The sequence below is a fragment of the Rhododendron vialii genome, chromosome 7a (assembly GCF_030253575.1).
Source record: "Rhododendron vialii isolate Sample 1 chromosome 7a, ASM3025357v1".
NCBI lineage: Eukaryota > Viridiplantae > Streptophyta > Magnoliopsida > Ericales > Ericaceae > Rhododendron > Rhododendron vialii.
In genome coordinates this window covers 5119153-5135782 of record NC_080563.1, presented here as the reverse complement: position 1 = coordinate 5135782, position 16630 = coordinate 5119153, and the positions used below count along the sequence as shown (strand labels likewise).

The 16630-nt window shown below is 37.1% G+C and overlaps 2 protein-coding genes across 6 annotated transcripts in view; both read right to left on the bottom strand.

Annotated features, from left to right (window-relative positions):
* LOC131334179 (receptor-like protein kinase FERONIA) overlaps positions 1-16630 on the bottom strand; it is a 51256-nt gene that overhangs the window by 14151 nt on the left and 20475 nt on the right. The window lies entirely within an intron of this gene.
* LOC131334178 (receptor-like protein kinase FERONIA) lies at positions 912-16582 on the bottom strand. 4 transcript variants are annotated; one of them, XM_058369078.1, is made up of 11 exons: positions 15246-16582; positions 12377-12461; positions 12182-12292; positions 12025-12067; positions 11770-11861; positions 7512-7560; positions 5506-5576; positions 3636-3755; positions 2746-2834; positions 1937-1982; positions 912-1260 (listed from the first exon to the last, which is right to left on the bottom strand). In XM_058369078.1, the coding sequence occupies exons 1-11, from the start codon at positions 16565-16567 to the stop codon at positions 1228-1230; spliced, it is 2061 nt and encodes a 686-aa protein (XP_058225061.1). In that variant the 5' UTR covers positions 16568-16582; the 3' UTR covers positions 912-1227. The 4 variants fall into 4 exon arrangements, 3 of the variants coding, with proteins under 3 accessions (XP_058225061.1, XP_058225062.1, XP_058225063.1); XM_058369079.1 differs by lacking the exon at positions 2746-2834; XR_009202069.1 differs by lacking the exons at positions 2746-2834; positions 5506-5576.

Below are 16630 nucleotides of genomic sequence, written 5' to 3'. Positions count from 1 at the left end.
AGACAAAATTTAACCAAAATAAGTCCAAACCTACCATACCAATTCTGTGGCACCAAACACAGCCTTAGACAATTCTTTTCTCTGTTACGTTTCATTTCTTTGATAGATTCCGCTCTTGGGAACACCGAACACCAGCAGTTGCTGATGAGAGCCGTTGCTGAACTTCTTCAACTTCAAACAAATTGGTGACATAGCAACAACCAGATTTCCAATGAAAAAAATGGTGCCCGACAAAACGCTTAATTTAAACCCAAAATCCCTTGCAAATCTTGCACAATCCGTTCCCGTTTTATCAATAAGTAAGAGATTATGTGCAATTATCATCACACTGGACAATAGAATAGATTATAATCCAGTCCAAGGAAAAACCCAACAGACCAACATCACAATTTCAACACATAATCACCCCGGTCATGTTAGGGAGAACAACCAACTCAACCAGCAGCCTCTTCAGCCTGGACAAGCCTATTTTATCATTTTTAACATTGTCATACACACTACTGCCTACTGGTAAGAAAAGCATGTTTTTTTCGGACTTGGAGCATTTACATTTGACTTCTAAAAATTGTTTGTGATATGACAAAAAATTAAAAAATGAGGCTAAAAAATTACGTGTTAGGATTGTTAGATAGAGAAAATAGAAAAGTGGTTTATTTGGCATTTTTAGGTGCTTTATAGTGTCAGATTTAAAAAAAAGTTAAAATGGACCCACGTAAAAGTACTCACCCTTTATCTCTCTTTAGCTGCAGCTAACTATGACTCTAAAATGCAGATTAAAAAAAAAAAAAGACGACTCTTCTAAAATCAAGAGGAGGTTATGTATCTAACAAAGTCTCCAAAGTGCTCAATGGAGCAACAAAATTGCAAAAGCGTTCATCAACTGACTAAAATTTGACCCGACACATGTAAAATGACCAAATGGAGATGCTCTTACGTAAATTATTACAATATAGCACATATGCAAGGATCAATCCTCTGCAAAGAAAACCTTACAGAAATTATCAACTAAGACAATATTTGCAATTAACAGTCTCGAGTTGACTTCCTATATAGTAGTTACAATCACAGGGGTGTAAAACAAAGAAGGGATTTACTGTTTTCCGGCTAAAAAAATCTATGAACCTTATACAGAATTACTGGGTTTTTTTCTCTCCTCTTTTCCTTTACATTCTACAAAGAATGAATAATGACTTGTACGTACAGTGCCTAAATGAGAAAAACGAGGGTTTACGCTCTTCCTTTCTTCCTTTCATCCAACGCCTGCCCATAAAAGCAAAAGAATTCTTCCATGTTAATGAAATCGTTCCACTTATGGGATCAAAGACTTTAAATAAAATAAAATAAAATAAAGGTAGTTCAAAACAGCTTATCATGCAGTTGGAAATACGTGTGACGAGAAATACTAATGTATCTGTAGTGCCTTGAAAAATTCTAAGATCTTGAAACAAGGAGTGAAAATGACATGAGAGTTACAAAGCTCTATATGCATCCTAATCGAATAGTTACTATATCTACATAACCAATTCTAAAATATGAACTATTTTACCAGACTGGTGCATCTCACACCACATTCCTATGTACATTCATGATCAGAACAGATAAGAAAAACTTTTGAGAGCATCTTTTAAGTGTGTTGATTATTCTAGAGACTAATCGTTGATAAGATTGGAGATCGAGATTTTCACATTGAAGAATGTAGAAAGATCCCGAAATTTCAATGAAGCTAAGTTGCAAAGACTCATTTCTATAGAAATTGTTAGAGCTTGTCCCATATTGGTAAATTATAATCTCCAAAACTAGCATATGAGCCTAGGCAGCCTCTTTACTCATTGCCAATTGGTTTTGAAACAAAAACAAATGATAGTGAATAATAGACACAAAAATATGGACGTCTATGGAAGACTAGCACAAAACGTCAGTGAACTGCAAACAATACCTTGCTTTGGAACATTCTCATGGTCAATACAAGAGTATCACGCATTCTGCAGATCCAAAAAAAGAAAAGAAAAAAGAGCACCACATCAGATATCAATGAACATATCAGGAGGGCACAACATCTTGGCATCCCAACAATTTCTCCTTTCTTTCTTCTCCCTCTACTGTATATATAAAGATTAATGCTTCTGAAATATAAGTCAAAGTTAACAAGTAGTTTATTAAGAGTCATATAAAAAAACTGGTAGGTACACTAGGATCCAAACATTTGAAGTAGTCACTACAAATTAGGGAACAAGGGCAGGAACTCAATAGTAGAATTCCGATGCCCACGAGATACATGCACCAAAACAAATGGTGAAATGATGCATTTGGTATTGAAATCGATTTAAGCCCCTTAAAAGCGAAATCCAACTTCATATCTTTACTTCGTTGGAGGTTTACATTCTCATTCAGTTATTTTACGACATTATGAGAAAAACATCAAATTAGACATTCAACTCCCTCAGAAAGTCCAACACCACATACACAAGGCTGTAACAAGCCTATCACATTAGTGACAGCGTCATTGGCTAAAAGGGGGAGCTGAAGGCTGAAATCAAGACCTTAACATCTGAGGTAATGCCAAACAAATGCCACTGAATCACGTGGGTATTAGCGGACATAACAAGTTCTTCATAGTTCTCCCTTTACTGATTCTAATCTTATTGAGCTTAGAAAGGTGCAACACCACAATGACACATCATGGGAAAATGAAGATGAATTCCAAGAAAACAATAAAGATAACTTAGCCGTAAGATGGTATCATACCGAACACCATTATATGTGTTGAGCGAATGTGAAGAGCCATCCGAACATGTTAAAACAAATCGAGCAGAGACCCCACTAGGGATTTTGATCTGCAAAATTTATTTATCAGTGAAAACATTACAACTCACACCATGCTTCATAGGGGAACTTCATGTGGAAATAGTTATCATGTCAAGGAGAATTCTGAAAATCTTCCCACAGAATCGTGCCACAGAGACAACTCAATTTAGTAAGGTGTCAACGAAGTATTACTCATGTATTTAAGCGTCATAAGTTGCGATTATTTTTTCTTCTCGCATCAGACGTCTACTGGTTAACTTTGGCTAATTGAACTAGCAGGTCAGCTTTGTACGGAGATCTTAAGGAAATAAAGGTTTACAAACAAACCAACGGACAGGGTATATTTATATTTTAGGTGCAGGTCCAGAGCTAGAAAATTTACCTTGGGGAGGCTTAGAGCATGAACTTTATGAACACAAAAATTTGGTTCTCGTAATCTTACCCCTTCCAAGATTAAGTTAAGCAACACTAGAGAATTTTATACAACATTGATATAAAAACTAAGAGTAAAGTGAAGGAATTTCCCTAGTTTTAGAGATCTGGCAACAGAAAGGAATGATAAGAACACTCAATAAGTTATTAGTCACAGAAAGAAAATCCAGATATCAAAATAATCTAGATTCTAGAATGACGCATTATATAGTTCAACATGCAGGCAAGGTGACCGTCATAATCTAGATTCTAGAATGTCCAACAAGTTGAATTTTATGAGTTTTTAACAATTAACACAACTTTGATCATTTGAGGCAGCTTACAAACTAAATTCTTGAATCCCTACACCGCCTTTAGAATTTTCTTTTCAAGGCAATAAGCAATAGCGAAAAACATACCGATAAATCTTTAGAGAATTTCTCTGCAATTAAAGTTTCTTGGGATCTGTTATCCTTGATTTGGTAGCCAGATCGTTTCAAAACGAGAGTTATTGGCTCCCAAGTCTCCGAAGCATCCATCTGTTGAAAATGTCCATGCAATGGAAAGTTAGTTAAGAAATAATCATTTTAATGCTAATCTTTCAAAAATCAGGTCAAACAAAATCTTCAAACAGGTACATATCCATTTTATCATCTTAAGGGTAGAAAAACTAACAGAAGATCAAAATCTCAATTTACGTGGAATGATGATCCCATTGTCTCAGTCTCAGCAAGTGTATAAAAGAAGCGAATGTAACCATGGGTCTATGTATATTATCTGCAGGTGTAAACTCCTCCAAACATGCACACATTTCAGCCACATCCATCTTATGTTTACTCTCAAACCTCAACCATTCAGGAGTACAAAGAGGATCAAGAACCTTTTTGGTTTTGGGGAGATCATGACTATTTCATTAAATGCACCGAAAGGGGCACACACCAGGAGCATACTATAAGAAATATCAGCCACTCAATCTCTACAAAAGAAACGTCTGCTACAAATTCAATAAAAGAAATATATGAATCACAAAACTTTCCTTCTAACAAAAACTGGAAGCTATGAAAAAGAGCCCAGTTGAGCCTAAGACACCCAAATTGGCCTTTTCAAAGGTTCATCTACCCTTTCCCTCCAAATAGCACATCATGGACAATGGAGCAAAACCATGCCTTTTAGGAGAAGAGTCCATAAGAATATGTTTGGCCTTCTTTCAACATCAAAATCAAAATTTTACCAAGTCTAGTACGTTAAAAAAAAGAGGTCTCCTCTCATAGCACTGTCTACACGATTGTTCACACAAATGCACCGCTTAGAGATGAACCAAAGGGGGTGCCGGGGGGGGTCACAACAACTCTAAACTTTGAGTAATCACATTTTCTTTATGCATATTTTGATACTAATCATAGAATTTTGGTGTTTTTGCCACTTCAAACTTTTAATGATTTTACTTTAGCCCTTTCAAATTTAAACTTTTCCCACCATAGTCCCTCCAAACCAAAAAAGAAAGGCATCCGACCCTCTCTTTTATCAAATTCCTACGTCCGCTGAAGGTAACACTTCCCTAATCTCTTCTTCTTCCATCAAGCTCCCAGTGTGGTCAAGTTATCAAGGAGTATTCACCATCTTGGTAGGAACTTCAAGTTTCTATCACCATCTTTCAGTCACAAAGACCGAGCACTCTACCCCTACCAGATTTCCTCTACCAATTCAGTTTGCCTTTCTCAACCTTGACCTCCTCCCCCAATGTGGTTCCTCTTGCTTTAGGTTCCCCTCCCCTTGTTCATATCAATTCCTCCGTCAAATAGTAACCAGTATGTTGATAAAAACCATTAAACTTACACTTACATAGACATACCTACACGAGCATTTAATTCATGATTGTAACATCAAGATGAAGAGTACCAATTGTGAAAGATAATCGACACGAGAGAGAGAGAGAGAGAGAGAGAGATCTATTCTTCCAAAACTTTCAAACTAAGCATCATAAGTTCTTTTTCTCTTTGGTATCTAAAACATCAAAAATACTTCAAATTTGGAACATAATAGAGAGCAAAATTACACCATGCCATTTCTATCCCCATCACCACTATCGCCCCCACGACCCCCTCATCATAAAAGAAACAGAAACCAACAAGTGCAAATATCTTCCAATCGGTATCTGGGTTTGACAATGCAAAAAATTTCCTATAATCTAGCAAATTCAGCGTGATATTGCTATGCCACTGTATATGCAATAAACATAAGTTCAACGATGCTCATCTTATATAAATCTGGAAGCTAAATTCAACCTACCAGCAGCAGAATACTAAATGTGGCTTCACCTTTAGAGACATAGGTGTCAATCTCCAATTGTATATCTGGGTCTGGGGAAACAAGAGTTCTTTTTAGAAAATATATTGACAATTATAACATCCAAGTAAAGAAGAGAGAGAAAAGCTATTAATCATGAATTTTTTCTTTCCCTCCATGTGTTTTTCATTCTTTTGACAATGAAATTAATGTAGCTTATATGTGCTAATTTCGCTCATTGCCTCCTCTTGGTTTGGACAACCATTTCGGAAGTATTTTGGAAAAGCATGTCTTTATCTACTTTAATTTATCTTGGAGAGTATACCACTTCTTGTTAAAACTCATAAAATTATAACTTTACCCTCCTCCGATTTGGGCTTCATTGGATGTTTCAACCTATTAAGGAGTTCTACCTCTAATTAAGTGATAAGTTCTGAAATATTGATATTTTAGCCCTCCAAACTACATTTGTTAGTCACTTATCTTCGCTACTTAATATTTATTGTCATTTTTGTGTTTATAGGTTCATCAAGCTCATTGCTCAAAATATTGGATAAAAAGAAGATTTAATAGCAGTGCGTGGTCAAAGTGCAAGGTTATTCCACGTTGGAATAAGTTGGATTGTTAATTACTTGTTAAACAAAGTCTAAAGGGCCTTTCATGGAATTAATGCCTTAAAGCCCTATATAAAGAAGATGATGCTACTAACTTTGGAGTCAGCTTGTGGACGTGGAATTGGAGTCTGGAGGACTGACGTGTGATGAAGGCATCGGAGTCATTCGAATGTGGAGATTCAATCAAGAACTTCTAATTCTCTCTTTCCCATGAGCGGGCTAAACCTTCTTCTAGGGCAGAGATGAAGCTCGAACTCCTAGTAATATAATTTATGTTTTGATTTAGATTTTTATTCAAATCATGGTTGTATGACTTTCAAGGATTTATTCACAATATTAATTCCTTCCATCAAATCTTGTGTATGAAATCCTAGGTTTGATGCACGTTGATACAACGATTTTTAATTGTTTTATGATAATTGGTTGGATGGATTATACTACGTAAGACGCATTGTGCCGGTGAAACGGTCTGTGCTTGATTTGAGACGGTTTGTGCTACTAAGACGATTCGGGCTAGGCGAAGATAGTCCATGCCGATTGGTGATTTATAAATAATCATTAGGAGATATCACTAGGGCTTGCAATCCTACAGTATTAGGATTGATTTGAATAGTTGACCTATAATCGAAACATATTCAGGTTATGAGGGAGAAGAGTGGATTTGAAACCCTAAAGTTTTTTCCCATCAACTCTTTTCTACATTTTTTATTGCTTTAATTACGGTTCAATAATTTTAAGAAATCAACAATCAATCAATATTTTTCTTGGATTAATATAGAAATTAATTGGAATTACTGTAACTCAGCCTTACAATCCCTGTGGAGTCATACTCGAAATACTTATCACTATTCGTTTGAATAGTATTTCGTTTTATTAATTATTTTTGCACGGTAACAACATGATCATTAAGTCTTGAGATTCGAGTTACAAGGGGTTTACTGTCCTAAGAAACAATGATCCAAGAACTTTCAAGTTGGCATTTTAAATAAGTCCCAGCCATGAGCTCTCCTAATTGCTTGTAGATGCGGCAAATAAGCATTTCAAAAGAAGACAGATGAATAGTTAATTCTGTTTTGAAACCGGGAAAATAGTCGTTTGAAGAGTATGACGAAGGAGAACTCTTTAACTTTGGATACCTTTTGGGCACTACCATTCTTCTCAGTTCGCAGTTCGCCTTATGATAAGATCAGTTGATTCCTCTTGTTAAAAGATTTTTATAAAAACAAGAACGCAATAGGAGAAAATAACATATTATAAGAGGTATAACTTCTGTTTTGTTCATTTCATCAGCAAAAGAATGAAGAAGAAACAAGAAAAAGAAAGAAAAATTCAATTTTGCCTCATGTTGCCAAATAAAAGGAACTACATCAACTAAAAATGTCCTAATATACATACCACAGGTAATTTTGTTTTGACCATTAGCAAAAAGCCGCACCAGCTTCCCCTGATAACAGTAAACAGATAGACAAAAGATTTAGGAGCCCAAATTTTCATGCAATATGCCTACAAAACATATCCTTGTACAGAACAAGCAGAGAATGAGTAGCATTCAAGAGCATTACTTTTGCGGGGGGAAAAATATTGAGTAGCATTCAAGAGCATTAAAATATGAAATGTTCCATTCCCAGCAACACCGATTGAGGTCACAAGAGATCTAGTCATTAAGACAGGCATTTGACGGAGTGATTAGTCTTCTCGTTGTTCATATAACATCGGTCAAACTCCATTTATTTAGCAAAAAAACTTAAAGTGGAGAACCTATATTGGATAGTGGCAAAAACATATGAAAAATAAAAAGAGACGTGTGTGTTTTTTGTTTTCTGTGGTGCGTGGAGAGAGAGAGAGAGAGAGAGAGAGAGAGAGAGAGAGAGAGAGATATTCTAATTAGCTAATAAGGGCATGAATTTCCAAAGGGGGAAAACATTTAGGACCAAAAAAAAAAAACAGATAAGAGAAGCATGAGGTAAGTTTGAATGTCATGAAAAGAACAAAATAGCCAATAGAAGATGGTGGAATTTGTCCCACGTTGGTTAAGTGTCTTCTCCAAAACTAGTATACGGCAGCATCTCCTTTAATTGGCAATTGATTTTTGAGTTGGACGGTTTAATATGGTATCAGAACTAGGGTTTTGCAGAATTTCGTTATTGATTGATAGTTTGTTCCACATTGTTTGTGCCACAAGTACACAGATATTTTTTGTGATCCATGTGTCATGGATCGTTTGTTTACCCCTCCCGCGTGCGAGTCAAGAGTCGCAAATGTGGGGGAGTGTTGAAGTATGTCCCAAAACGGTTAATTGTCTCCTCCAAAACTAGTATATGAGCCTGGGCGGCCTCTCCACTCATTACCTATTAGTTCTAAGTTGGATGCTTTAATTGAAGAAAACTGTCAGAAGTCCCTTGTCATGTTGTAACTCATTACTTACTAAGAAAAATACATCATAGAACTTTCATTACAAAGAATTACGAACTAAATGCAGTCAGGATCAGCATTACAATGCCGTTCAAAAAAAAGGATCAGCATTACCATACCAATAATCATGAATATTCCTTTCTGAATATGCGTGAATGTTACAGCAAAAAAACTACATTAAGTAATGTTAAATTAATGTTTTTCCCCAGCTGGATCTCTCAGACCATGAGGCTTGAACAAACACATTTAATAATTAAGATGTCCATAGCAAGGTAAAGTACATGTCCTGACAACCCTTCCCTCTGGTGAGCGCAGAGCATCACACTTCTCGTTGTACTTATTTCACCATTCCACACAATCATTAAATGGTTTCCTTTTATCAAATGAGGTTGATTCACACACTTGGTAACAATATTATTTCATAAAATTGGAAGAAGTTCTACAAAACGTTCTCACATACAGTACGGTTTCTCCTTGCCACCTTACTATAGCTACGGAATTCACTAAATCACTCTTAGGTTATTAAACGAACACTTGATCAATGGTACAGAACATTCTGTCTGTGTGGTGTAAATGGAGCCAACCTAGAGTTTTTGCTTAGTTTAGAAGTTCATTTTATATTTTACCTAGTTTAGGGACTTCTTGTGTTGGTTGGTATGTTTACTGTCTCGGAAATAACTGCACATATCAAAGCCATTTTTTATTTGCTAAGGAACATATACCAAGGCATGGTTGTACTCAGCATTTCAAGTTTTCAGTTGTGCAGTCTACTCATTTGTAGGATGTTGTGGTTTATATCACGTCTTATGAAGAATTGTGAATAAAACAGGACAGTAGAGAATGGGAAGAGAGACAAAGAAGGAGAAAGGCACAAGTGACGGCTAGAGAGAGGTTGTCAGTACTGAGTGCATAAAATTATGCCCATAAGGTGACAGAAAGGAAAACGATGTTATTTGATGAGGTAACAAAAAGGAGAAAATACTAAAATTCTACCGAAACTAAAGTTTCTAAGAGCTAAATCTCAATATTCATCAATAACTCTTCATCCAATGCTTTTCCGATCCTCATTCATAAGCCAGGGATATCTGGCACTTTAAGGAATCCTGAACAAGCACTAGTGGCGGTTAATTGGTTTTCAGTATGCCATTGGGTCCTTCTACAAACTGATTTAAATAGCTTATTCTGCTTTCCCTCAAGCTGTTCAGCTCCTAAAGCTGAAGCATTCATTTTCCAACCTAAATAAGCAGAAGCTTCTTCACTCTTCAGCTTTCCCCAGTTTTCTTCTTTTTGATTTTGATAATTTATCAGCTTAATATACTCTTTAGATCAATCTTATTGACCGTGTCATGTACAATACAGTACAAACCAATCTCCTGTTTCCAAAACACCCAAAAAAAACAAAACAAATCCATTTATAACTGTATGTCTCATCCACCTGTTTACCAATTCACAAATTTCATTACATAGAACCTGCTCAATTCAAGCTAAGAAGTATCTGCTGCTACTTCATTAAATGAACACGTCTGTACTACCATTTGAGGCTTCTAAATGGACCTATATAGCAGATAATCGCTGCCCATGATATTGCAATTGTCCTTCTCTTTTCTTGGCATTTGAGTTTTGTTCACTCGTTTTGGAAGGTTTGCATTCCATCTTCTTGTACTTTCCTTTCCTTCGGTGATAAATTCTCATTTACCAGAACACTAACGAAACAGAATATTGCAGTTTCAAATGCAACATGATCAATCAGGGTGATTGAGGTCCCTAGGAAAAATATTGTGGGGCATTATGCAAAGCTAGAGCCATGGTAAATAGATGTCGAGATAGTATGAAGGTGCTTAGCTTGTCCAGAGAACGAAAATACCCTCCCCATGCAAAAACATTCCAAAGAAATTAAGGAACACATGGTGCACACATTGGGATACATAGATAGTGAAGAGAGGAAAAAGTGAAAACCAGTAATGTGAAGAACTGATGTAGGGAAGACAGATTAGACAACTACAGCCTAATATTGAGATAGCAGCAGTTTTGGAAAATGGAAATCATTGAATTAGGTTTTGTATAAGGTAGGATAAGGATTCGAGGAATGGAAAAGATAAGTTAGGTGGGGGTTTCAATAGTTGTAGGTTAGAGGATTCTGAGATGTAAGGTTGGCTGTAGTTATGGGAAACAATTATCTATTGTGTCTGGTGTTCAAAGCTAGGGGAAGTACATTTCAAACATTGCAAACTAAACTGTATCATATGAAGACACTGCTTTTGGAAGTACATTCGCCCGAGCAAGAATGTTATAAGCCAACCACAATAAAAAGATACATTATCACCCAGCTCTAAACGCTAACCATGTATGCATGGAGTAACACACCATAACCGAATTAAACTTCTTCGCTTCAACTATAAATATGGCTCGAGATTTTTGGTGCGACAAGAGAGATCAATGGTAGATAGGCGTAGCTGTATACCAATTAGACCGATACCATGGCAAAACTAACTTCTTTTATTACTCTCCAATTACTGAATCATTCAACAGAATTAACCCATTTCCTACAACGTACGCTTAACCTTCTTGATTCAAATCGGTTCATGAAATGAGTAGGATTATGAATGACGATATGATTCTTGAGTCTCGACTTGGTAAGTATGTTTTCTTCACAAATGGTCAAGCTGGTTATGACTATGTCATAATGGACTAAATCAATAATTTAGACTTGGAGAGCATCACAGGCCTTTCTCCATATAAATCTTTTTCTAAAAAGTAGCCGTAAGAACAAAGCAAACTAAATCACAACTTCAACCTAGTGGAAGGTGGGCCTGACTAAGCATTTTAGCAAACATGTATGCACACCACACCAACCTCAAGACTTCGAAATCATACATTATTAGCAAACTTAAAAATATGAAAATAAATAACTATTCCAAAATTGTGACCAAAATACTTAATATGCTGAGCAAAACACTAGAAAAATGCACTCCTTGGGCAAGATGTCTCAATGACTATCCACCATACAAGGAGGCAGCATAAGGACTACCAATGACAACCAAACCATTGTGACTAAATATCACACTCCACTAATGGGATTCCTTCAAAATATGTGACATATTTGTTCAGTGCAGGTTGCTTGAGTTTTTTTGCATACTAAAAGATCCTTTTAAGCTCAATCTCATTTCAGCACAAGCAGATAGTTCTATACCGAAGTATTATACAACAAGACCACATCTTTAAAATAAGGTTTGTAGAAAACCTGACGGCCTCGGTCATCCATTGGTATACACTCAACGGCAATATGTTTATCCACATCATCGGCAGTGACAACATATTCTGAATCTGTAGCTCCTGAATGCCAAAAGGAGAGAAAGTGAGAGAGGGAAAATAAATTAACAAAGAAGAAAAAGATTATGGAAATCAATTTCTTTCAGTCTGAGTATTTTATTGCCAAAAAAGTTACTGTCAAAAGACAACTACGCATTAAGTAGATAAAGGTCATTCCAATACTTACCCTCTATGTACTGCCTTGTTCCATCCTGAAGATGACGAACCCACTGACATGCAAAAAATATTCTTTATGAAAAGGAAGTTAACTATTAATGTATGGAGTACCGGTCACGGATTAACTATTTCTCATGTAAAAGGAAGTATGAAACAAAACACTTTACCTGGAACATGCAGAGAGAAGTTCCACGAATAGGAAATCCGCATCCTAGAAGTCGGTACCCCGGTTTAGCCTCGCCAATGATTTGGAATTCCTCTATCCCAGGGCCCTCTTCAAATTGCAACAGATCAAGTTAGACTATATGGAATTCTGATCACATCTTTTGCAAATAATAAGATCCACTACCTTCTGAAGAATCTGAACCAAAAGAAGCAAACTCAGGTGAATCAGGGCTTATATTCGCCTCAGCTCTGTCTGAAAAACCATCTGCGCCCACTAATATCCTGCAAAAGTGCAGTATCAAGAAGACATTCCAGGAATTATTTTTCTGACAAGCAACAAATAGATATTTATCAACACATAGTATATAGTGCAGCTCAAAGAAAGAGGACTAATTTTCTGAAAGACTGCAAATCAAAAAAGGGATTTCCATGAAAGTTGGCGTCGCAAAAGCCCAAACGGAAGCCAAGAAGGGAGCACGAGAAGGGGTCGACCCTCATCCACATATGGAGCAAATGCTTCCTTTATCTCAGAGGTAAGCGGATGGGAGATCAGGCATAGGGGATAATGGCGTTGTTACTAATATTTTTCTACGTTCCTGTCAGTATTTGAAATATTTTATGGATTACTAAATGGTCCAAGAGCTTAATTAAGTTGTTAAGCATTTCCAGGCATGACCAATTTTAAGATCCAATTCCAAAATTTGGTAAAATCATCAAAAATTCATCTCCAATCATGACCCAAATTCTTTATCATTTTTGGGTTTTATCTATTTTCTTTTCCAAAATTGAGACAAACTAAATTCATACTCATTTTTCCACCCCTCCCCACTCCTCTCTCTCTCCAACTGTAGATAGATATTCACACACATACTTCACTGTATGTTTATGTCTTGAAACTTAGTCCGGCCTGAGCTCTTTGATTCACTCCACGATGCTCTCAAGTTCAATGGCGCCGACATCTCCCTCTGTTGAGACTCCTCAGAAAACGGCCCCAATGACTTCCACCTCATCTCTTCCAACCTCCACGTGAGACATTCGGAGCTTCACCGGTGAGATAAATGCCACAGAATATTTAAAAAATGGGGCTTTATTTGGTTGATAGTTTAGTTTAGTTTTGATAGTGAAGGGAGAGAGGAATAGAATAATGATTGAAAATAGGAGTAATGATTAAAGAGATAGAGAGAGAAATGAAATTAATAATTAGAGATATAAGGTAATGATTGAAAAAATATATAAGATAATGATTAAAAACAAAACTAGCAACCCAACACAGTGTATAAATTTGGGTCAAAATAAGATTTTGCCATTGGAGACGCTCTTGCCCAAAATGAATTTTTCTGAAAATTTGACCCAAATTCAGAGAAGAAAAAGGATAAGGACCTCAGATGGAGATGCTCTAAAATATAAGCTCGAAAAATGCAGTTCAAACTTTCCAACTCTTTCCGTCACGTGCAATCCTATCTTGGATGACAAACATCCATACATAAAACTAATTCAAATGAAACTGGGAACCAGTGCGTTGAATAAATGTAAAGGGCTTAAAAAAAATCAAAGATCTCACAAATATCCTATTCAACAAACAATCAAAGTGTAAAGATCTTATCCAAAACTCTCTAACACAGCTGAAAGGCGCCAACCGAAGCAAATCAGCCCACAAAGGAACACAAAGGCTGCTTCAATTGCTTGATCAGAGAGAGAAAAGTGGCTGCCTTGATTTCTCCTTAGCACCGTCACAACACAAGCACACGCAGTGCACTCCCACGTTTTACCCTTTTTCACGGCAGCGCACACACGCACACACGTAGTAGTACAGTCCTCTCTTCTCCACCAAAAGCGCACACACCACACACAGGAGCACTCACGGATTTTCTTTTTTGCCAGGAGAAAAAACCCTTATTAGCTTCCAAGATAAACTAGGATTGGGAGATGCTGCCAAGCAGAGGTGCTTGGCAGCGGTGCCGAGCGCATCTCGGCCGTCCAAAAGTGTTTTGGATGGCCCGGATGTAAAGGTACCGAACGGATTTAAAAAAAAAGAAAAAGAAAAGGAAAAAGATGTTTCGATTCGGGCCGTTGATTCCGAGATGAACGGCCGGATTGGCCGCTCGGCAGGGGTGCCGCTCGGTAGGGTCCCCGGGTCCGGCTCCCACACACGTGCGTAGAAACTTTCACAAAAAATAACTAGCTCACAAATTCTCTTTTTGGGCTGAACACTATTGGGTCTATATTCATGGGCAAAACCCAACAAACTTCTCCAATCCTTTACCTCAAAGGCAATCCTATATTGGATAACAAACATTCAAGTCATGTCCTTTGATTCGGTGGCGGAACAGAATTTGTAATTGAAGGTGGCACTAAAAAGATCAATATACTAAATGATAGAAAAAATGAATGTGTCTCAACATTAACCATAATATTTTCATAGCTTAATCATCCATTAATATATAATAAAAATAGTTTAAAGTTCTATCAAAATATAATTCAGCATTCTTATAAATCTCCATAATCGTTCAAGATTGATTTTAAAGATATTATAAGAAAAACAGTAAAAATATTGAAATCCGTGAAGCATGTACGTCAGAGCATGCATCATAAATAATAATTTGGGCGAAAGAATAAACAATAATCTTGGACTTGGAGCATTCTCCGATCTCGACTCAGTCAAACTCAAATAAACTTAAGTCTTAAACAAAATCTGTGGCATGTATGATAAAGAAAAATCTGTGTTTTGTGGTTTTGAAGAATAACTAATAATGATATAAGTATGAAAATAAAAATGTTTTTGAGTTCACTTTTAAAAACACAAAATTTGTGGGGAAATTAGGTGCAGCAGAATACTAAACTTGTGAAAAAAATAAATGTACAAATGGATCACGTTCCTCTCCAATTAATGGAAAAGAATTTCAAAAAACATGAGTTTCGAAATCCCGCCGACGGCAATCAAAGCACGTGCATTAACCAGTAAACAAAAGCAAACTTTTGTTTCAAATTATTCACATATTTTTTATTTAACATTTTCTGTATAAAATAAAATTGTGGTAATTTTGGAACGGGAGTGGCACAACATACCTCCGCCCCTGCTTTGATTGTCCCATTGAGGGACCATTGTCTATTTCCCGAATCACTTCACTTGATTCTTTCCCGGAGGAACCATTGCCGTTCCTCTCCGTCAACCGAAGTACTTCCTCAAAGAATGAATAATGACCGTTAGAGTGGGTGACACTGTTTTCATCTGATTCCAGAGTCACATCTACCTTTGATCGTCCCATTGAGGAACCATTGTCCTTCCTATCCCTCAACCACCGATCCATAGTTTGAAATGCCCTGTTGATTATTCCCTCTGTTCTTCCTTTCTGTTGGGATACCAATGCAAGCTCAAGGCTGCCCAACACTTCAGCCATCGTGGGCCGTGATTTTCGATCTTTATGCAAACATTTGTTAGCAAGTTCAACAAAAGACTTCAGACAACGCGGTGCAATTTGTCCACTGAGAGAGGGATCAATTACTCCGTTGAGTTTTCCCTTTTTGATGCAATGTTGAGCCCATTGGACTAAACCGATTTGCTCCTCAACCAGTCTTGTATCCACAGGCGGCCTCCCACATAGCACTTCCAATAATACCACACCAAAGGCATACACATCAGATTTCGTGGTTAATCTCCGGGTTAGGAAATACTCTGGATCAAAATACCCGAACGTGCCTTTCACATCCGTGCTAACATGGGTTATTGAATAACTTGTAGTCCCTTTTGACAACCCGAAATCACAAATCTTGGCTACCCAGTTATCGTCTAGTAGAATATTTGTGGTCTTCACATCTCGGTGAATGAATTTTTGGTTGGTAATGGTACCAGCATGAAGGTAATTTAGTCCTCGGGCGGCACCAATACAAATACTAAGCCTTTCCTCCATCGTGAGAGGAGAAACAATCTGACCACTTCCTGTTAGCTTATAAAGATGATCGGCGAGGGTCCCTCGACCTATATATTCGTAAAGAAGGATCATCTCCGAAAGTTCATTGCAGTAGCCGATCAACGAAACAAGATGAGTATGCTGGAGCTTTGAAAGCATCTTGACCTCCGTCCAGAACTCTCCCGCGCCTTGTTTGGATTCAACATTCAACCGCTTTATGGCAGCAGCCATAGTACGAAGCTCCCCCGTTCCCCGTTCCAAATAAGTAATCAAGCCTCTATATACTTTACCGAATCCCCCGTTCCCAATGACTAATGTATCATCAAAGTTGTTAGTGGCTGTTAGTACCTCATCTAGTGAAAAGAGACGACAAAATCCCTCCGAGTGAATCGCACCATTACGGGTTGCATTGTACGAGGCTTCCGCTTGAGCTGCCATGTTCAGAGGAAATTTTTTTTTTTTGGTCAAGCGGAAAATCATGTTCAGAGAATTTGGTGATAAGAGGAAAGGGTATGGGTGAGAGAGAGAGAATACTAGTAATGC